The following is a 23,075-nucleotide window of genomic DNA, read 5'->3' on the forward strand; positions in this document are numbered from 1 at the left end:
AGTTTGCATGTTCTTCCTTTGATCGAGTGGGTTTCCTTTTGGTACTCCAGTTTCCCCCACAGTTCAAACACATGTGCTATAGGTGAATTGGATAAACTAATTTGGCCTTAGCGTATGTGTGTGAATGAGTGTGTATGGGTGTTTCCCAGTACTGGGTCGCATCTGCTGTGTAAAACCATAGACTGTAAAATATATGGATGTAGTATCCGTGATGTTATCCATATTTTTCTGAAGAACCCAAAAGAAGCTACCAGTAGGCGTAGCCAACCGTAGCCATTTTGTTCGCGCGTCATGGCACCAACCGGAGGATACCAAAGAGAAGCAACAGACGGCTGCTAGCATTTTGCTTAGACGGGCTTTCCTATGGAAGAAATGCTTAATACTTCATTACCTGAGACTCGTTTGTGTTCTGACCACATGTGCTTGGTTGTACATTATATCAATAAAGTGTTTAGACTTTAAAAACACTCTGCAGGAGGAAAAACCTTGAATTCCAAACCCTTCAAATATGGTCTGTGTTAGTAAATGGCATAACACTGTATGACAACACTTTAGATGAGCCTACAGCTAATCAATCTGTCAGATTCTAGAGTGCATTACAGCTCTAAAGAAAATAATCAATGATAATTTAGCCTTGCACATGTCCAAAGTGTGGAAAGAGTTTCAGTGCGAAACAACCCCATTAAAATCCATATCAGAATTCACACCGGAGAGACATTATATGTCTGCCAACAGTGAGGAAAGAGTTACACCCAAGGACAGTGTCCTAAAAAACACATGACAACTCACTCTGGAAAGAAGGCTTACACTTGCATGCATTGTGGCAAATCATTTTTTATCCATGTACTACCTTCAGTTTCACACAAGGACTCACGCCGGAGAGAAGCTATTATCATGTGATCAATGTGGAACAAGATTCAAACAGACGACATACCTCAGGGATCAGGGACGTGCCACTCTGGACAACAGGGGTGAGTATCCTAAAACGTAGGGACTTGTAGAAATATGCCTTTTTCACAATTTAGTGTTTCTCAGAAGCAGAAGTCATCATAGTTTGGCTAAACTTAAAGGTGCCATATGGTGCATTGGCTTAATTGGATTAATGGCCCGTTTCCACTGAGTAGTATGATACAGTATGGTTCGGTGCGCTTTTTCGGCCGTTTCCATTGTCAAAAGGTACCAAAAAGCGAGCTGTACCATACCACTTTATGGGTACCCTGACCAAAGGATATCTAGCATGACAAAAGGGTACCAAAAGGCGGAGCTAGACAACTGAACGCTATTGGTTTACAGAGAAACGTCACCAGCGCATACATAAGCAGGAGAACGAAAACAAAGGAAGCGCTGTTTTAAAATAATGAGCTTAGACATTACACTGTAATATTATATACAAATAATAATCAGCCATGGTCGACCTGAGCTTAAACAAACCTTGCTGTTGTCTTGATGAACAAACGCAAAGCCAAGAAGAAGAGCAGAATGAACCCTGTGCACAATAGTTGTTTACAAAACACGAGTGGACATTCGCTTTCTCGCGATTGCTTGCCACAAGTCTATATTTGGATTAACGTACTTCTTGAGCTGATGATAATAAGTGCTTTTGACATCTGATCCTTTCAGAAATGGACAAACGTGAGACTGATGCACAAAAAAAACAAAGGAGAAGCCAGAAAAAACAAACTGCCATGTTTAATTATTATAATCAGCTTTTGGACTATTATGAACTCGGGAATGACGGAATTACTCTCTAACAGAGATGACATGTACATTTCCTCAAGTGAGAATGACATTGACTGAAACTTTCTATCTTACACCCCGCCCTACCCTTTTTGGCACTGGGGTAACGAAAGCCTGATAAAGGTGACCCGTACCATACTGTACCACTCAGTGGAAACAGGCCAAAATTGTTCTCTGATAACTTTATAGTAGGTTTATGGCTTTGGTAAGTTAAAAACCTCTCCAGAAATGCTTATTTAAGACTCCATAAATTACCAAAGAATTAGGTCCATAATTGACCATATATGGATTGTGTTGTGAATATTAATGAGCTTTTGCTCTGACGCGCAGTTCTCCCTTTCCCTGCTTAGTGTAGCTGAGTTAATGTAAACCCAAAGTTAACCTATGTTGCTCACGAGATGTGAATAAAGACTTAATTGTAATTAAACTTGACAAAAGAAGTTGATAAAGAAATATAATGTCAAAGAAAACACAGCCAGGACTTATCTGCATGAACAGATGACAGTTGAGCTGAGGGATCCGACACGACCCTACATGTGTTCGTCGAAACATACGCTTCAATTTTCACAATAAATTAATAAAACATACAATTAAACATACCTTATGTCTCTTCAGAGTGGAGCTGACTAAATGGATAATCTGTAAATCCTGCATATTTCGTCCTGAGTTGAGTTTGAAATGTCTCGTGCTGTTGTTGCCCTGTAATGCATAGTAAACAATTTGTGGTTGCGTTTTCAAAATAAAAAGTCCTACGTACTTAAATATAAGCTTTAAAATAACTAAGGGAAGGAAACTGCCGATGTTGTCTCGCTAGAAAACATTGTTTCTTATCAAACACAGCCTGAGGTGTGCATATCGATGATCTCAGAGCTGCATATGAGTCCGAGTTCTCTTGATGACCTAAGGTCCGGATGAACGACCTAAAGTAGTCGTACATGCAAATACAGAGCGCATGGCCTGTGAGCTTCATCAGAGTTTGCTTTGTGTTCTGATTGACTCGTTGTCACCCGAGGTTTTACACTTGTGGGATTTACATGAGAACAACGGTGGTATCTGAGCCTCACGGTATGTGTATTTCCATATACTGATCTTGTATTATTAGGCTATGCCTAAATATACCCAGATTTTCTTCATAGGATACCTTTTAAGAGCAGCAGTGGTGTAAAATAAAATGTTACAGATACTCAAATTACAGTAATTGAGTTATCTTTTTTTTTTTTCTTTTTTTTATGCCAAGAACAAATTACATTATTTATACAGAAAATTAGAATTTTTTATACATATAAAACTCACTTTAACAAACCCTAAATACACTGCCTAAAGAACGATAAAAAAATAAATTAATTAAAAATAAATAAAAAAAGATTAAAGGAAAAGTAATTATAAAATTAAAAAATAAAAATTTGTAAAAAAGGGCTGCCAAATCTTTTTTTTTAAAAATAAAAAAGAGTTGTTTATCTTTTGAATTGAACTTTGCAAAGTGTTAAAATGTACTTTTGAATACATATTTAGTGTCGTATCTGTACTTTTACTGCACTATTTCCTTCAACCTGCATTTGCTACTATTTAAATATGTTTAATTTTTCTGGACGAACTGTGTTGCTCTAGCTTAGTTTGCAGCGCCACCTGCTGGACACTCGTAGCTTGTCTATGGCGTTATTTTAATTATAAAGTCGAGCGCGGATTCATCTAATATGAGCGTGCAAATCTCTTTGCGCTCATGCTAAATCTAATCATGCAGAAATTTTCTTACGTGCCCTTAAATATTTGCTGCTTAAGTGCGAGTTGTCTGCTCTTGCTCAGTGAGATGATGTGGAATCACAATTTGTGCTTCCTTTCCTGCTTTTGCTCTCCAGAGATCCTCCTGTTAAATTTTTTATCCCTAGAATGTTGGTGCACTATTTATTAACAATAAAACGTTAGCATGTTTCGTAAATTGTAGTCAATTTTCGGTCGAAAATTAAACCAAAGGCTGCGTGCTGCTGTTGTCATGACATTCAGTCAGATATCAGTTAGTTGACACACATCGTCACCGCAGTGTGCGTTTAAATGGGTGAGGATTTGTTTTGGAGAAAAGTTGACAGAAAATTGGAGTTTTTAAATATGATGGGAGTTCGAGTTAGGGCTGCACGATATTGGAAAAAATTGACATTGCGATATTTTTTTCCCCTGCGATATATATTGCGATATTTAAAAATTCAGAATCAGGAGTTATAAACTGCTTAAAAATTAAATAAGCAATCATTCTATAATAATTTTGGTAATTTTTAAAGCATTTTCATAGAATATAAAAAAATGAATAAGTAAAAACACTGAACAAACATTTTTTATAGTTTCTTTTGGGTTGTTTATAAAAAATATGACTTAAATGTCAATTCAGACAAATCAAGGATCTAATATGTTATGATATTAATACTAAATGTTGTTTTTACCGTGATAAAGGTGAGCTCATTTGGTGTATGCAAAGATGACACTTTATTATCACATTTAGGAATTAACACGAGTGACAAAATAAGTAATTTAACTTTTTATTCGACAATTACAAACTTTTTTTATTACAACATTTACAAAACAGAAGGAAATATCTTGTCACAAAATATAAAAACAGCTAAACCCTAAACCCCTGAGTGGTTTAAAAAAAAAAAGTTATAAAACAAATAAATTGTGGATAAGATAAACTTGTTCTAATAATTACCAACAATTAACTTTACGATAAATAAAATAATATGGCAGTTTATATATATATATATATATATATATATATATATATATATATATATATATATATATATATATATATATATATATATATATATATATATATATATATATATATATATATATAGGCGAGGCAGTGGCACAGTAGGTAGTGCTGTCGCCGCACAGCAAGAAGATCACTGGGTCGCTGGTTCGAACCTCGGCTCAGTTGGCGTTTCTGTGTGGAGTTTGCATGTTCTCCCTGCCTTCGCGTGGGTGCTCCACAGTCCAAAGACATGCGGTACAGGTGAATTGGGTAGGCTAAATTGTCCGTAGTGTATGAGTGTGTGTGGATGTTGCCCAGAGATGGGTTGCGGCTGGAAGGGCATTCGCTGCGTAAAAACTTGCTGGATAAGTTGGTAGCGCTAAAAACACCAACGTTCAGACTTGAACGTTGGCAGGTGATTATGTTGCCCCTTGCACTGAAAACCCGTTCGGATGGGGAACTTGTTGCAGGAATAGAGATATTGGCTAGGTATGGGAAGCTTACTTTGTGTGTTTTCCACCATGCAAGTGGATCCTCCTCTTTGTCTATAGAAGGTGTCAGTAAGTAGTTGTTTAATTCTGCTTCCACAGCATCCTTAATGGTTACAGAGAAAACACTCTTTGCTGTAGCTCCACTCTGTTTAAAGAAACTTCCCAAGGACTTCTTGGCTTTTTTAGCCTGGGATGTTTCAGCAACTTTGTGCTGTTACCTCAGCGCTGCAGCTTACGATCTCTTCCTGTTATTCCATCATCTCTGATGCAATTCTGGCCTTTACTTTGGGCTTGTTGTCTGCATTAATGTAGTCCATCTTGAATCGGGGGTCCAAACAAGATGCCACATCTAGCAGCTCCTGAGTAGCATCATCTTTATATTTCTCGTGTATGTAGTGCAACATCTCATTCTTCAAGGTCTCAGTCAGGTCAGTGTCTTCATCATGCGTTAATAGCATTGAAGTGCTGAAGAGGTGAAGAACCGGCTTCACATAGGAGACACTAACATAATCTTCTCCTGAGAGTGCATCTGTGAAATCCAGCAGTGTCTTGCTGACATATTCCAGGACATCTATATCTTGCCAGGTTGGAATCAGATGCCTTGCCGTTTGGGTAACCTGAGTTAAAGCCTTCTGCTGCTCTAAAATCCTGCTGATCATCATCTGTCTGGAACCCCATCTTGTTTGGCATTCTGATATGAGGGAATGTACTGGTAAATTTAGGGCCTTCTGTGCTTTTTCTAGGGCACTTCTGGCCTTCCAGCTGTGAGAAAAGTGACCCACCAGCTTTTTACAGATACCTGTAGCACGATCAATGCGTCCATACCTTTTCACTGCATTTTCTGGAAACATAAAAACAAAATTAAGAAACTGCATATTAATAATTCTAATAAATAAGATAAAAAATAAATTTCTCATTAAATATCATATATAAATATTCGCAAATTTTCTCTTTATATCATATTATTTTCTATTATAATATTATTTAATTGTTTTACAATATTAATATTTATTATTTATCTTGTAGGGATAGTTTACAGTTTGACCCAAAGAATGACCAGTCTGGTAGATGAAGAAGAGCCGAAGTCAGAGATTTAAATAAATAAATCAAGTTTACTGAAGATAGTTTGCAGTTTCATTCGCAGAAGACAGCTTCAACACTCGCAATGAGTTCCTAGGCTGCTCTGCTTACAATCACAATCAATAACAATTATACTCTCAAATAACGTCATAAACAGCGTCACACATACAGGTGTCCTAAACTGATTGGTTAAAACAGATAGAATAGGAACATTTCCACGTGGAGTTTGTGCGTATATTCTGAACAATATCTTAAGCATAAACGTCAGACATCCCTTAGACTGATTAGAGCTGGCTCCAGACCTCTGAAACGGATCAACAATCAAATAGAATACACACACATAAAGTATAATCTGTTTCTTATCCAAGGCTGAGTGTACTGTCAGCCGTCTTTATCGAAACTGGTTCAAAACTGGTATAATCTACATTCAGGCAGTTATATTCTTACTACACAAACTCTATCTTGAATAAAAAGTAGAATCACTTTAACAGATTTAACCGTAAAAACAGCAAAATCACTTTAGACATTTTAGACAGTATTAACTCCTAGAAATAACAATAGAAACAGTTGCTTCCAGTCCTCAGCCGTCAGTTCCACTCAAGGTCTCCATGACCTCTGACCTAGTTTGCTGGCTCCTGAAAATAGGTATAAAGAGACAGGCAAATGCACTGAACATTCTTATATTAAGCAATGTGTTAACTTATTCATTAATTAAAATCAATTCACAGTTAAATACTGAGAAACGGTATGATGAAAAGGATAAACGTTAGTCCATGATGAGACGGATTGGAAAGCAGAAATCCGAATCCTTCAATCTTCTTTACCTCATCAAAACCCAAAATATAGGGACATTAGTAAGTTTTGAGTCTTGTAAACAAATGGAGAATACAATTTATTTTATAAATAAATATTCGGGAAAAGAAGCTTCCAGAGAATTAAATTAGCCTTAGATTACAAAACAAAAACAATATGATAAATAACCCAACTTAGAATTTTTTTTATTATTTTAAGTCAAATCCTGCATAGCAAAAGCAACAGTAGTAAAATGCTTGGGTATCATTTACCAATTGCAAGATGCAGCCGGTGGCCAAAGCACTGCAACCTGGTCCACTTGTTGAGGGCGGCCTCCTTTACCATGTTCGCAGCGTTGTCTGTTGTTATAGTGACGAGACGTTTCTCATCCAGGCTCCAAGCAGCCAATGCTTCTCTCATCCCCATTGCGATGTTCTCGCCTGTATGGTCATCGGGGAAAAAATGCTGTTTGCAAACAGCGACTTCTCAGCTGGAAGCCCTCATCCACAAAGTGTACAGTCAGACTTATGAGGGGTCGGTTGGTCGGCTGGACCACAAATCTGTTGTTGCTGCGTCATATTTTACTCGTGACAATAGCTCAGTTTCCACTTGTGCCTTGCATTTGTCGTACAGCTCTGGTGTGGCAATTTGAGAAAAATAAGTGCGTGACGGCATAACATATCCGGATCATGTTTGCAAAACCGTGTTCATGGTACCGTGTCTTTTGCGAGGTGAAATGTAATGGCATCAGTGATATCTTTCTGCCGTTTGGATCCCTTCTCATATGGCATTACACTGGCAAAGGCATCCGAAATAGTTTTTTGTTTGGACGACAATCTGATCTGGCTCCGCATTCGTCATACAGTGCTTTGTGATGCCAACTTAAATGGTCAAACAAATAAGTGGTGTTTCCGCGAGTTGTGGCCACAACTACCAGGCACTCCCGACAAAATACTTTTACATTTTTGTATCCAAAATACTTCCATATAACCGATGTTGCGTTTCTTTTTCCAACCAAATCTTCCATTTCGGCGCCTTTCTCCCGTTCCGCGCTCATTTCGTCACGGTCATCCTGAGACTGCATGCATGAAGCATGTTACGCAATGTGTGCTGATAAATTCGTTTTTCCAAATTCCTTATGTCTAAGCTAATTCATTTATATCAGATAAATATAGAACCGTAGACAGTTTAGAAATTATATATATTTTCTTTAATTATATTAATTATACATAAATATATATATTTTTTTGCTTTGCATTAGAGGTGTGAACCTATACTGGTCTCACGGTTCGGTTCGGATTATCATGCCATCGATTCGGTTCAATTCGATAGTTCGGTGCATCACGGTGCATTGACGATGCTTTCCATATATAGTGTTATATTTTAGGGGGGAGGCTATAACATGCTGTCTGTATAAACACACAGACACACAGCAACACACTGTCTCTCATTCAAACACATTCACAAACATAGACAGCATCAAACAAACATACACACACACGCACACACAAACAAACACACTTAAGCCCTTGCAACAGGGAGAGCTCGCGCTAAGCGGAGCAGAAAAACGAAAAAAAAAAACGAAAAAAAAAACGAAAAAAATAAGCACTTTTCCGACGGTCCCTTACAGAGAGCTCCTCTCAGCGCGAGCTCTGCCGGCTAAAGTAAACGCAGACTGCGAGGGCTTAAACGGAGCAGTGCTCGTTATGTCGAGCGAAAAAAAGAAAGACAGCTGTGAAACATAACCAGCTTTGTCTTTCTGTAGGAAACACACTTTAGATCTTTTTAGGGTAAGCGTTTTTTGAGTTATTGCCGTCAATAACTGAATGTGTGTCAGGTAAATCGAAGACAAAACCAACTGAACCGCTCTCATTTCTGGCGCCCCACTGGATATACAGCACCCTAAGCATTTGCCTATAGTGCCTATGCCACGGGCCGGCCCTGAGTTGGCTGAGTGTTGTAAATAACGGCGCTCACCTCCCTCGTGACAGAGCGCATAGGAGATAAATGACGTCACTACATAATAAGCGGTTATGGTTATTACTGAATCGATACCGAATTGTCCAAGTCTGCATCGCGGTGCACCGAAGAAACAATTAATTTTGACACCCCTACTTTGCATCGCACCTACTGCGATGTGACTATTGCGGATGGGCACATGGCGATTTCGATGCTGAAACGATGTATCGTGCAGCCCTAGTTCTAGTTGTGTTCATTTCACCTCCAGTCAGGCATAATCCTCTAATGCTATAATAATCACTCAAGAAATTATTTTAAATGTAGAGCTTTGTAAAAAAAAAAACTGTTTATGACAACAAATTTTCTGTAACTATTATACATGTATTATACAGTTGAAACCAGAAGTTTACATACACTCAAAAAAAGGAACATAACCATTTTTTTTAAATGTCTGATGGTAAATCAAACTAAACGTTTACTATTTTAGGTCTGTTCGTATTACCTAAATGATTTACATTTCTTAAATGCCAGAATATTGACAGAATTTGTTTTTGAGAATTGTTTTAGGGCGAGGCAGTGGCGCAGTAGGTAGTGCTGTCGCCTCATAGCAAGAAGGTCGCTGGTTCGAACCTCGGCTCAGTTGGCGTTTCTATGTGGAGTTTGCATGTTCTCCCTGCCTTTGTGTGGGTTTCCTCCGGGTGCTCCGGTTTCCCCCACAGTCCAAAGACATGCGGTACAGGTGAATTGGGTAGGCTAAATTGTCCGTAGTGTATGAGTGTGTGTGTGGATGATTCCCAGAGATGGGTTGTGGCTGGAAGGGCATCCGTTGCGTAAAAACTAGCTGGATAAGTTGGCGGTTCATTCCGCTGTGCTGACATCGGATTTATAAAGGGACTAAGCTGACAAGAAAATGAATGAACGAATTGTTTTATTAATTTCTAGGCAGTCAAAAGTTTACACACATTTCCTTGGTATTTGTGTAGCTTTGCTTTTAAACTGTATAACTTTAGTCAAATGTTTCGGGTATCCTTCCACAAGCTTCTCACAAGAGTTTGAAGGAATTTTGGCCCATTCCTCCGGACAGAATTGGTGTAACTGAGTCAGATTTGTAGGCTGTCTTGCTCGCACAAGGTTTTTCAACTTTGCCCACAAATTTTCTATAGGATTGAGATCAGGGCTTTGTGATGGCCACTCCAAAACATTCACTCTGATGTCCTAAACCGACATTTTAACTAATTTGGCAGTATGCTTAGGGTGTATGCTTACATGTTTTTTGTTTAACACAATTTTTGTCTTTGGGAATCTAAACTTTGTTAAAAGAAGAACCAGATATCAGTATCTATAATAACCATTACTCCGGATATGCTATGTCATTAACTAATGAGAAACTGCTTTGTTTTAACTATTCTCTACAGAGAGTGTGTCAGCTGCTCTTCCACAGACTTAATCAGGCTTCGTCCGGGCTTCCTCAGGGTGTTTATCTGATGGAAACACCGAGCCGAAGCAGGCCTGGAGAGACATGAACACAGGAGGAGCTTACCTGAATCTGCAGACGATCAGCTCTGCTGCTCTTTCCTCATGTTTGATTATCACTCTACCGACTGTCATCAAAATTTAAAACCATTTTAGTTCAAAACACTTTCAGACATGTGGATTCTGATCACCTTATGAGGGAGAAATATAAGGATATGTGATTCTGAAGTCTACTAATGTGGACATTTACCATAATAAAACCACTAAATGCCCATGGGTGGGGGAATTACCAGAGTTTGCTGGGAGAAATAACAAAGTGGGAGGGTGGCAGGAGATTTGGTGTGAAAAACGGCAGTGTTGGCAGGTATTTCTGCAGATTTTAGCTCCCAATTGCTTTAACACATGCACGGATGTTTTTAGAAAGCCTTGTAAGAGCTTGGTTAGCTAGCCTAGGTGTGTCTGATTGAGGTTGGAACTAAACTTTGCAGGAGACCAGCCTTCCAGGACCGAGTTTGAGCACCCGATGTACAGTTATTTAGCCATTTTGTGATAAGATTTTAATAGTAATATCTAAAAAAAACATGAATACCTCATGCTCACGGGGCTGAAACATTTGCCGTCGCTATGCAGAGGAATAATCTGCTCCCAATGCTGGAGGTGTGAGAGACGGCTGTGTGGCACGGTGTCGCCTTTGAGTGCTCTGAGGCATCACCTGCAGCTTGTTGCAAAGAGTCATAGATATATACATTAGATGTCGCCTGGCTTGTTGTCAATTGGACGGAATGCGTCAATAGCGCCGCCATCTTGGTACAGGGTAGCGCTCCTTTGAAATGAATGCGGGACCAAGGTACAGTGGAGGACTGTGGCTATCCAAAGCAAGAGATATACACATATATCTGTGATCGGGAGTTGTCCTGGATGTTAGTATGTAATTTTTTTTTCTAATTACGAAAATTATAAATTTACATCACTTTTCTACATTCTTTTCTACATCACCCTCCCTGTTAAATTTGATCAAATCGTGTCCTGAAACACAGCTCCTCTCCTGCTTTCACTTCTCATACTGACGGAGGGAGCGATTCGTTTGTGAATGAATCCCTCGAACGACTCTTTCACTAGCGGACTGTAATACGTTTCTGGCAGCGCAGCATCTCGTTGTCATATTTCTTTTGCATTGTTTGCTGATTTTATTCAACAAAACTAGCATAAGCCGAGTGTTTAGTGCGAGTTGTAGCTGCTGTGCCGTATGGTGAATGCAGTAAGTGACTGTTATCCTCAATAACGTTACCTGATTAGCACAAAAGTTCAGAACATACAAAAACAGAAATAAACGTAATATTGCCTATGAAATGTTCTGCCTTTGTGCTTAGTTTTCTTTGTTTGCTCGTTACTACACCCGTACACCGAGCTAAAGTCCGGCATCTTCACGTAATAACACTGTCTTGACTAGTGCGGTTGAATGACATTTGTCCTGGGAGCACTGTACCAATGTGGCGGCGCTATTGACGCATGCTCAGGGTCCCTATGCGATATCTAGTGTATATATCTATGGCAAAGAGTAATGTTAGGAACGGTACAGCACAGACACGAGTCTCCAAAATCTCCAGTAACACCTAAAAACTGCACTGCACTCACAACTCGCACAGGTGCAGTACGGAACGGAACGTTCCATTATTCATGGGGGCCCCCGGTTTTGGAAATAAGTAATAACTTTGAAATCTTAACAGTTATAGCCAGATTTTACATCATGACAGAAAATGTGAAACACACAGCTATGTGATTAATTTAGGCTTTTTTTCCATTGGTCTGGGACCTCTAATTCCCCAGGGGCCCTAAGTGGCTGCTTACCTCATTTATTGGTTATATCCGGCCCTGCGTCCCAACTAGAGCAATGCACAGTAGCCAACATTTGAAGTCGATCAAATATACGATTTTCTTTACAAAATTAGCCAAGAATGTATGTCGTTCAATAGTTTCAAACTATAAACGACTTTATTTTTATTATTTTTAATATAGGATTTTCATTCGTTTGTAAAACCAAGATGGTGTTTTTCTTTTTGCGAGAATTTCGTATTGTTTACTGACAATACTCAAAATAGTATTGGAGACTTTGTGGTTTATCCCCTGGAATTAATCGTCTTACTATCAGTGTTGGCGAGTAACTAGTTACATGTAACGGCGTTACGTAATTTAATTACAAACGAAAAGTAGCAGTAGTTCGATATGGATACTGAGAAAAAATGTGAAATTAAATTAGTTACTTATGAAAATGTTAAAGATTACATCTTAAAATATTCTTTGAAAATCTGGCATATGTTGAATAATATTAATCTATTTGTTTGCCTGTTTTTGATATGCACGATGCTAGGGCCATTCGTTTTCTGGTTTGAATTTGTGGTGCACCACAACTACCAATTACGTTAATCTTCTTTGCCGCTGAATGCACTGGCTACTAGCTTAACTACATTTATCATTAGCACGGCAGTAGCATAGCTACTATATCAATCAAATAGCTTTTCAGTAGCGAAGCTATTTTATTAGTCAAGTAGCGCAGTAGCGTCCACACGAGCTATATTTACTGATCGCAGATCAGTAAGTAATGGCACCGACATTCACGGAGCTGTGAGGCCGGTGTTTATACAATGAAAGAAAATCTATATGATGGTGAGAATGACGACTTCTACCTGTTTTTTGGGGGTCGACAACAAACGGCTCAGGTTGAACTTGCTCCGGTTTTATAAATGAAAATTGCAAAAAAAAAAGTAATGTTTTTTTATGGTAAATGCCACACAACTAACTAAAATTTAGATTTTGTAACAACAGTAAACTTTTTTTTGTTCTAAGGTCTGGTTTTGTGATAGCTGTACTTTAAAATTAAACTAGAACCTAAAGTTTATTGATAAACTTTGATGTTGGCTTAAGAAAGCCAACGTGACTGCGCTAGGACTGGGAATGGCAGTTGGCAGGAAGCACGACGGCGGTTGCTAAGTGGTTGCTAGGCAGTTGCTAAAACAATTATGGCATTGTTAGATGGTTGCTAAGCAGTTGCTAAATGGCAATGCTCGTGTACATGTTTGATCAAATGCTAATACTTAGTAGGCATTTCTAGCATATGTTATTGCATTTAGATAATCATTCATAGCATGTAGCTAATCGTTATTAGCACTTGGCTTCCATTACCATTGTTGCCATGCATAGTACACAGGAAGTCCCATTTGCTAGCATGAGTCAAACGAGCCAATCCCTCATTAATAAAGGGACTAAGGGAATGAACATTATGTAAAAATGGCTTGCCGTATTTTTTTGAAAATACAATGCTTAATAAGTTTGAAGGTTATACATGCAAAAATGGCTTGCCATATCAGTAAAAAAATATGGAGTTTAAGTAAAAAATGGCTCGCCATATTTTGAGAAAAATAATGCTTAAAAATTATTTATTGGAAAACTATAAGTCTGATAACCGTTAAAGATATAGCAACAAAATCTAACACATCTAAATACAGCTTTTGGCCAAATTTGGCTTTCTCAAGCCAACATAATTAATATAAACTTAATTCAAGTGATGAACGATGTTGAAAATTCCAACAGTGAATGAAATGAAAACATTCATTGAAAACTTGAAAGTGATCAGAAAGTTATCAGATGTAATCAGTTACTTTACTTTTATAAAATAATTAAAATGGTACACTATTACATTTTAAATGGGGTAACTTGTAATCTGTAATCTATTACATTTCCAAAGTAACCTCCCCAACACTGTATATAATAAAGGAATTCCATTCGTTTAATACCAAGATGGTGTTTTTCATCTTGAGAATTTCAAATACTCTGTAATTTTGTATTATTTTCTGAGAATACTTAAAATAGTATTGGAGACTTTGTGGTTAATCTCTTAGAATAATTGTCGTACTATGTCTTTATACCAGTGTAATCTAACCCTTGTCAAAAAATCCTATTGGAATTTCAGTCTATCCTTTCCTAAATATTTCCTAAATTTCCAATGGACATTCAGAATTTTTTTAATAGGCATTTCACTTTTTAAATATTTGTATGACTCAATTTATTGGAATTTCCACTATCTTTAGGATCTGATTTAAATTTTTAGAATTATTAGACTGTGATTAGATTGTGTTTTTTTTTTTTTAATGGGAATCACTGTTTTGGATTGGATATTTTTGATTCTGTCAAGTATTTTTTTCTTAAAGTATAATGATTATAATAGAAACATATAAAAATTCAAAAATAATAACCCATTCGGTAAACATTATATATTAAATTATAAATATTAAATACTAATGAAACAATAATTTATACATTCATTGTGTATGACCATACACCCAAAGCGTTTACCATCTTGTTGAGGGGGTCTCCCTATAGGTGACTTTTATCTTGTTATTGCCGTGTGACGCCATAAAGCTGCTCCGCGTTCCTGTTTCTGCAGTCTGTGAAAAAGGTGTGTGCCGTTTCTAAGGTTTATAAAATGAGAGGAACATTCAGTCAATGTTATAGATACTTTTACAAGACTTTTTGTTAGACATTTGTCATTAAATGTAGCACTGTAATACTCAAAACATTAAACACTTTAAATTACATATTTTCCGAGTATAAAGCGGACGAGAGTGGCGAAATAAACGCGCCACATTTCTTCCTGTGTCGTGAATATGCTAGTAATTAAACATGTATTCAGTCACTGACGAATAGGCATGAGGCAACGGAGCTGTCAAAACTCCGAGTCAATTGAATCATTTGTTTCTCAAAATGATTCAGTTCGTTTTCGAGTCACTGCGCGCTGACGTCACCTGCTGGTTAAAACGATGTAAATACATCGAAAACGTCCGTTCTCTGTGGTAAGAAAGCTGATAGTGGTTTTGACAAGATTGATTTGTTTTGACATCAATTACACTGTTAAAGCAAATTGGATTAAAAACCATGTTAACCAGATTCGATGGTACTTTATCCCACATAATATTTATAAAAACATTGTAGGTCTCAAATGTGTGTTAACTTGTAGATTTTCTCCATCCAAACTCCCTATAAACTCTCTAAATTTTACAAACAGGCACTTTTCGCATGGAAAGTATGTTTCTTTCGCAATTTCTCCCCTCACAGAGTGAAGCTATGGAACTACTAAAGCGTCTTAGTAAAGAATACATCGATTTTTTATGAGAATTGGCATGAAAAACATACTATCTTTGTGATTTACTTGATCCTCAAGGGAACGTGTACTCATGTGGTGATTTTATGGTTAAATATAATTCATAAAGAATTTCATACTGTGATTAAGGCCATACCTAATGGCATTGCTCATTTAATGAAATGCCACTTGCCATTTAAAGTGACTAAAAAAAAAGAACCAAAGTTTTTCGTTGAAGACAGATGCGTTTACGACCTAAAATGTAGTAATAAAAATCTAAGAAACGCGTTTCAGTCAAAAAAAAGAATCACTCCCGGGGAAAATTTCTCTAATAGGTCGAATTAATTGGAAAGAATAGCTTGGCTCTTACCTTGCAAATTTTGTGTTCCCAACAAAGTTAAAGAATGATACACAAAGTTAAAAGTGCGACACAATATCTACTCTACAATTGAGATTGTATCTAAATTCGGTAATCCTAACTCAAGTTGTGAGAATCGATTGATCCTCTTTTGATCAAATGCCCACATGTTAATGTGTTTCGGTCTGATTTATCCAATTTATTTGTCATCAAAATGTAACTTTACCATTGATTTTTCCATGCGTGATATAATTAGTTACTTTTCTTGTGACGAACATTTTATTTAATAAGCAATTTATTTATTTTATGGGGTAAATATTATAATCACAAATGTAAATTTTCTACATAAGTTGCAGAATTTTCGTTGTGACTTAAATCATTTAATAACTACTTTACAAAATGTTTACAGCAAAAAGTTTTAAAACTGTGACTTTGTAAATATTTAATTTAATAATTTGCGTCTTTACTCTGTTTTTTATTATCTTACTTTATTATTGATATTATTATAATTAATTTACTTGTTATTATTGTTATGATTAATATGTTTGTATTGTTAAAACACACAATTAAAAAAAAAAAAAAACAGAAAACGACAATGTTAACATCAGAATTACAAGTTATACGACTCATCTGCAAATGTTTTTAAAAATGTGGAATAATAATCATAAACACAGGTATTTACATTATACCGTAAATAGCGTCAAAATTAATAGTTTGTGTTTATATTTATTAAATTTGCACCTTACAAATTGTATAGTTACTTATAGTGAATGTAGTGCTTTTGAACCATATGTAAGTCAATCTGTAGTTATTCTATAGTTGCTGTGGTTATATAACTCCAATGGTAATCTAAACAAAAATACTCTACAATGTACCAAGTGTGGTATGACTAAATTCACGGTAGTAAAAACTACACTACAGTATTTATTGCAGTGTATCAGTTCACTATATGCCTAAACAATCATTAACAGAGTTGTAAATACTATACACTGTAATACACTACAGCATTTTCCCATGTGAAGAGAGAAATTTACAGTGTTTTTAATCTGCTTAGGTGATCTAAGCTCCCTCAGCAATGCGTTGATAGTGAACTAGAGAGCTGATTGAGATGGCGTCTATTAAAGAGGAGAGTGAAGACCTGAAGATTGAAACGTTTACAGTCAAACAGGAAGATCCAGAGGAACAAACAGGTTCAGATCAACTTAATCATTTCATTAAATGTCTCTTCCAGATGTTTACTGACTGCAATGATTACAGCCTGATGTGAAGACGGCTTTAGTGCATATAGCTAATATTACCCTTCATGACAACTGTGGGGGTTAATGTTTTTTTTAGAACTGTTCTGTTTCCTTTATATTAGGTTTTATTAAGTCCACATAATTAAGGGCGTGGCCACTTGAGTGACAGCTAGGTCTCGCTGATCACCCTCACATCACTTCAGGTGATTCCGGCTGATTAGCCACTGAACGAATGTATCAAGGTTTTGGAAGCTTCTGATTGGCTAATTGACAACATTTGAGTTAATTGGTGGCGCAAATGTAGAATAGTATATAGGGAAAACCTCAAACACACTGCTTCCTTGTGTGACAACATGGGGAAATCAACAAAAAAGCCAGAATTACAATTTGCTAAATTATACTGGGAAAAAAAATTTTGGAGACATGTCCTGTGCTCTGATGGAGCTAAGATTGAACTGTTTGGCCATAATGAGCAGTGTTACATTTGGAGGACAAAGGGGAAAGCTTACAAGCCTAGGAACACCATCCCAACTGTGAAGTATGAAGAAAGAATATTAAGTTGAAATACTGAAGCAACATCAGCCAGAAATTTTAAACTTGGCCACAAATGGGTCTTCCAAACAGACCACGACCCTAAGCATACAGCCAAATCAGCTTAAATGTGCTTTAAGGACAACAGAGTGAATGTTTTGGAGTGGCCATCACAAAGCCCTGACCTCAATCCTATAGAAAATTTGTGGGCAGAGTTGAAAAAGCTTGTGCGAGCAAGACAGCCTACAAATCTGACTCAGTTACACCAATTCTGTCCGGAGGAATGGGCCGAAATTCCTTCAAACTCTTGTGAGAAGCTTGTGGAAGGATACCCGAAACATTTGACCAAAGTTATACAGTTTAAAAGCAAAGCTACAAAAATACCAAGGAAATGTGTGTAAACTTTTGACTGCCTAGAAATTAATAAAAAAAATTATCCTCCAAAAAGTTCTCTCATTATTCTGGCATTTAGCAAATGCAAATAATTTAAGTAATCCTAACAGACATAAAATAGTAAACATTTAGTATGATTTACCATCAGACAGTTTTTAAAAAACTTCTGGTTTCAACTGTATATTTACTTACATTATTTCCAATCAAGGCACACAGCTTGCATGCACATATAGGGAGCGATGCGCACAGGGTGTACAAGCTGAACGCACGTGATGCGCTCACAATTTCCAGGTGCACCTACTTGAAAAACATCTGACCATTTCAGAATACCACTTGCGCTCCGCGATTCATGTATCTAGGACTAAGCTTTCTGCTTCACAATTTGTAAAGAATATATACGCTTCGGTAATAATGGCAGACTAATTACCTCAGACAAACACAGCGCACCCAAACACTGCAGTACTTTTTAACTTTTTCCATGAATAAAACTTGTATCAGAGCTACTGCAATGGTTTGTTGGTTTGTCATCCTCTGAGAAAACGGTTGATGGTTACGAAAGATGCCAGGGAGCATGAGCGCAAAGCGAATTGAACATGGTGAACTATTTTCACGTGCTTGATGCAACGTGAACAGATTCGGGTCGAGTTGCATCATCGCCACCTCAGGTCAAAACAACACACGTGAAAATAAGTGCCGCGACTAGCCCTAGTGAGGAGATTCATTCATTTTCCTTTCCTCTTAGTCCCTTTATTAATCTGGGGTCGCCACAGCGGAATGAACCGCCAACTTATCCAGCACGTTTTAGGCAGTGGATGCAACCCATCACTGAGAAACCTCATTCAAACACACACACACACACACACTAATGGAAACCGGAGCACCTGAAGAAAAGCCACGCGAGCATGGGGAGCACATGCAAACTCCACATAGACATGCCAACTGACCCAGTCGGGGCACGAACCAGCGACCTTCTTGCTGTGAGGCGATTGTGCTACTCACTGCGCCACCGTGGTGCTAGTGAAAAGATTTTGAAAAACATAAAAAGACGTAAGGATGTCGCCAGGATGGCTTTTTGGTTTCTTTTCTTGTGCATCCCAGCCACCAGCAGCCCATCTGAGTTTTGTTTTTTAGCATAGAGGGTAATGTAGTTATCCAGCTTCACAATTTGTAATTGCACCAATACAAGTGTGTTGCTTTGCGCCATTAAGTTTGGGCTTAACTTGTATTTTTTTTTCTCTTTAGAGCTGATGGTGCTGAAAGAAGAGACCGAAGACCTCAATGAACGGGAAGAGAATCAGTTTGAGAAACACCAAGATTTATTGACTGATGAGAAATCCACTGAGACGACTTCACCACATAAAAGAGCTCAGAAAACCAAATCTAACGATGATTTGACCTGCTGTCAATGTGGGAAAAGCTTTACTCTTAAGCACAACCTTGAAGCCCACATGAGAATTCACACCGGAGAGAAGCCTTTCTCGTGCGATCAGTGTGGAAAGAGTTTCACGCAAAAATCGAAAATTAAAGTCCACATGAGAGTCCACACCAGAGAGAGGCCGTACACGTGTCCCGAGTGTGGAAAGAGTTTCAGGCAAAAGCAGCACCTTAAACTCCACATCAGAATTCACACAGGGGAGAAGCCTTTCGCCTGCCAACAGTGTGGGAATAGTTTCACTCAAATACAAGCCCTTCAAAACCACATGGGCATTCACACCAGAGAGAAGCCTTACATTTGCACACAGTGTGGTAAAAACTTTAAATGTAAAAGCTACCTTGATTCTCACATCAGGACTCACACCGGAGAGAAGCCGTATAAATGTGGCCAGTGTGGAAAGAGTTACAAGCAGCGAGCCAACCTCAGCCATCACATGAAGCGCCACTCTAGAGAACAGGGGTGGGTATCCAAAGACTAAGCATGTACCTTCTACGATTGAACCCGTTTCACATCTCAAGCTGTCATAGTTGGGTAAACTTAATAGGCAGTGAATGGGAGAGTACCACACATATATTATTTTTTGCATTGCAATTTGCTAAAACAGGTGGCACGGTGGTTTAGAGGTTAGCACTGTCGCCTCACAGCAAGAAGGCCACTGGTTTGAGTCTCGATTTGGTCGGTTAGCATTTCTGTGTGGAGTTTGCATGTTCTCCTTATGTTCACATGGGTTTCCTCCACAGTCCAAACACATGCGCTATAGGTGAATGGGGTGAATGGGTGTTTCCCAGTAATGGGTTGCGGCTGGAAGGGCATCCACTGCATAAAACGTATGCTGGAGTAGTTGTTGGTTCATTTAGCTGTGGTGACCCCTAAAAAATGAGGCACTAGACTGAAGGAAAATGAATGAATGAATTTGCTCACACAACAATCTGTTGTGGTAAAGAAGGAGCTGAGCCGAAAGGCAAAGCTCTCGATTTACCGGTCAATCTACTTTCCTACTCTCACCTATGGTCATGAGCTTTGGATCATGATCGAAAAGACAAGATCTCGGATACAAGCGGTCTAAATGAGTTTCCTTCGCAGGGTGGCAGGGCCCACCCTTAAAGATAGACTGAGCAGCTCTGTTACCCGGGAGGAGCTCGGAGTAGAGCCGCTGCTCCTCCACATCGAGAGAAGTCAGCTGAGGTGGCTCGGGCATCTGTTTCGGATGCCTCCTCGACGCCTACCTAGTGAGGTGTTCCAGGCATTCCCCACCGGGAGGAGGCCTTGGGGTAGAGATCTGCACGAGACTAAATTTTGAATCCCGCTCCCGCCTGCTCCCGCCAGGTTTTATCCTGAACCCGAGCACTCCCGCTTATATTAAGAACTTGTTGTCCCGCTGCCCGACCCGCCCCGTTTTCTGGCCGCCGCGCCCGATCCCGCTAAAGAGTGGGGGAGAACAATACCGAAAATCACCCAGCTATACAGTCCAGACAGCCAAGCTGTCTGTATAAACACACACACACAGCACCAAGCACACACACACAGACAAAGCTCTCTCTTTCTCATACGCGCGCGCACTAACACACACACAAGCACCAAGCAGACACACAGGCGTTTGCTGTTATATCAACTCAAAGGCTTGTAATACCATGTATGAAGTACCAATGTAATACCAAAAGGTTTTATATAAAGGTATATAAATACTGAGTCGCGCCAGCTCCGGGCCGCAGCGCACATTACTCTCGGGCCGATTCTGGCGCGGATGCGGCAGCGTCTGCTCGATTACGGGAGCCGCATCTGACCGATTGATTCGGGCCGAAATCAGGCAGTGAGTCCACAAGCTAGATTCTCCGGCAGGCGAGAATCTAGCCGGAACTGGCCCGAGTGTATTTTGCTATCTGGGAAAGCTCTCTCTCTCTCTCTCTCTCTCTCTCTCTCTCATTCGCGCGCACACTAACATACACACACACAAGCACCAAGCACACACATAGGCAAAGCTCTCTCTCATTCGCATAGCAATATCCACGTTATTGCTAAACAGCCCGCTCTCGTCCCAAATTAAACCCTTTACCGACCGCTCCCGCAATTTATTCGGAAATTTATTCCCGCGCCGCAGAAATCTGGTCGGGTCCCGCAGACCTCTATCTTGGGGGAAGACCTAGGAAACTCTGGAGGGACTATGTCTCTTTGCCGGCCTAGGAACGCCTTGGGATCCCCTCGGAGGAGCTGGAAGAAGTAACTGGGGAGAGGGAAGTATGGGATTCTCTCCTAAAACTACTGCCCCCACGACCCGGCCCCAGAAAAGTGCTTAAAAATGAATGAATGCATCTTAAGTTTAAAAACTTTGTAGGATTTAAGATGCTGCTATGACCATTTAAATGAGTCATCACAATCTTGATGCGTTGAGTGAGTGTCGGGGAAACCCACAGCTCAGGCTGATGATATTGATGCATTCTGTTTGTGTTGCTGACATTATCACTTCTGAAATGCTATCAGGAAGTGGGGTTTTTATGTTCCTCTGTCTTGAGTTCCATTCATTCACTTTCATCTCCTTTTCCGAGGCTGGGTCATGGGGGCAGACATCTTAAGGCTGATTTATACTTCTGCGTCAAGCGCACATGTATGCTACGGCGCAGCCTACGTGTTGACGCATAGCCCTACGCCGTGGCCATCAGCGTTGCTGACGTGCACCTCTCAAAAAATGTAACTCCACGTCGCACAGACGCGTAGCGCAAGCTCTGTGATTGGTGAGCTTGTTAGCTCTGACTAGTCAGGGTGGGACAGAGTGCCGCGCGAGCCTGATGGAGCAAGTGTTTACAAGTGCGGAGTCCTGTGAAGGAGCTCCGGATGGAAAGTTTTGTTTTGTGTTTACCTCATAGTTAAAGTTGTTGCACGTCCGCCGGTTCCTGCCTCAAAATGAGCGAGTTTGAACCACTTGTACATTCAGAAAAAACACAACAGCAGTGAAGAAACTCGACACAGAGGAACATTTACACCTCACTGCCCCCTAGCATTTCGGAAGTGTTAATGCAGACCAACAGTGACAGCGCGCACAAGTATAAATGCACAGCTATGCCCGGTGCATGCGCCGTGGGTTACGCCGGTCACTTGACGCAGAAGTATAAACCAGGCTTTAGGAGAGAACCCCAGACTTCCCTCTTCCCTTCACTAGATGAGGATGAACAGCGACTCTACTCTGAGCTCCTCCCGGGTGACAGAACTCCTCACCCTATCTATAAGGGTGCTGCCTGCCACCCTGTGAAGGAAACTCATTTCGGCCACTTGTATCTTGTCCTTTCGGCTATGACCTAAAGCTCATGACCATAGGTGAGAGTAAGAATGTAGACTGACCGGTAAATTGAGAGCTTTTTCTTTCGGCTCAGCTCCTTTTTTACCACAACGGACCGATACATCCACCGCATTACTGCTGCACCGATCCGCTTGTCAATCTCACGTCTTGAGTTTCATTGCAGGTTTTTTAAATACACTGCAATGCTAAATTACCGTAGAAGTAGCTCAAGCTTACACCCTTTCAAGGAAGAAGGAGGCAAGAACCGAGACGCGCAACAACTATAATCCTAAAGTAAACACAATAATAGAATCCATCTGGAGCTCCAGCAAGGGACTCTTCTTAAAGACTCGCGCCACCGAGGTCGCTCCTCCTATATGACTCCGCCCACACTTGTGAACGATACCAAACTGACGAATCACAGCTCTTAAGTTATTAAT

At 39.3% G+C, this 23,075-nt stretch overlaps 1 protein-coding gene across 2 annotated transcripts in view; it reads left to right on the plus strand.

The window, feature by feature from the left end:
- Window positions 1-14,685: 14,685 nt before the first annotated feature.
- LOC110438637 (uncharacterized) overlaps window positions 14,686-23,075 on the plus strand; it is a 9,619-nt gene continuing 1,229 nt past the window's right edge. Inside the window, exons 1-3 of one of the 2 annotated variants that reach the window (XM_087250507.1) lie at window positions 14,686-15,122; window positions 16,822-16,957; window positions 19,172-19,823. In XM_087250507.1, coding sequence (XP_087106633.1) covers window positions 16,876-16,957; window positions 19,172-19,823 — 734 coding nt within the window. In that variant the 5' untranslated portion in view covers window positions 14,686-15,122; window positions 16,822-16,875. The remainder of the gene's footprint in view (window positions 15,123-16,821; window positions 16,958-19,171; window positions 19,824-23,075) is intronic. The other variant, XM_087250506.1, reaches the window with a different exon arrangement.

This window comes from Danio rerio, chromosome 4, assembly GCF_052040795.2.
Source record: "Danio rerio strain M-AB ecotype USA chromosome 4, GRCz13ab, whole genome shotgun sequence".
Taxonomy (NCBI): domain Eukaryota; kingdom Metazoa; phylum Chordata; class Actinopteri; order Cypriniformes; family Danionidae; genus Danio; species Danio rerio.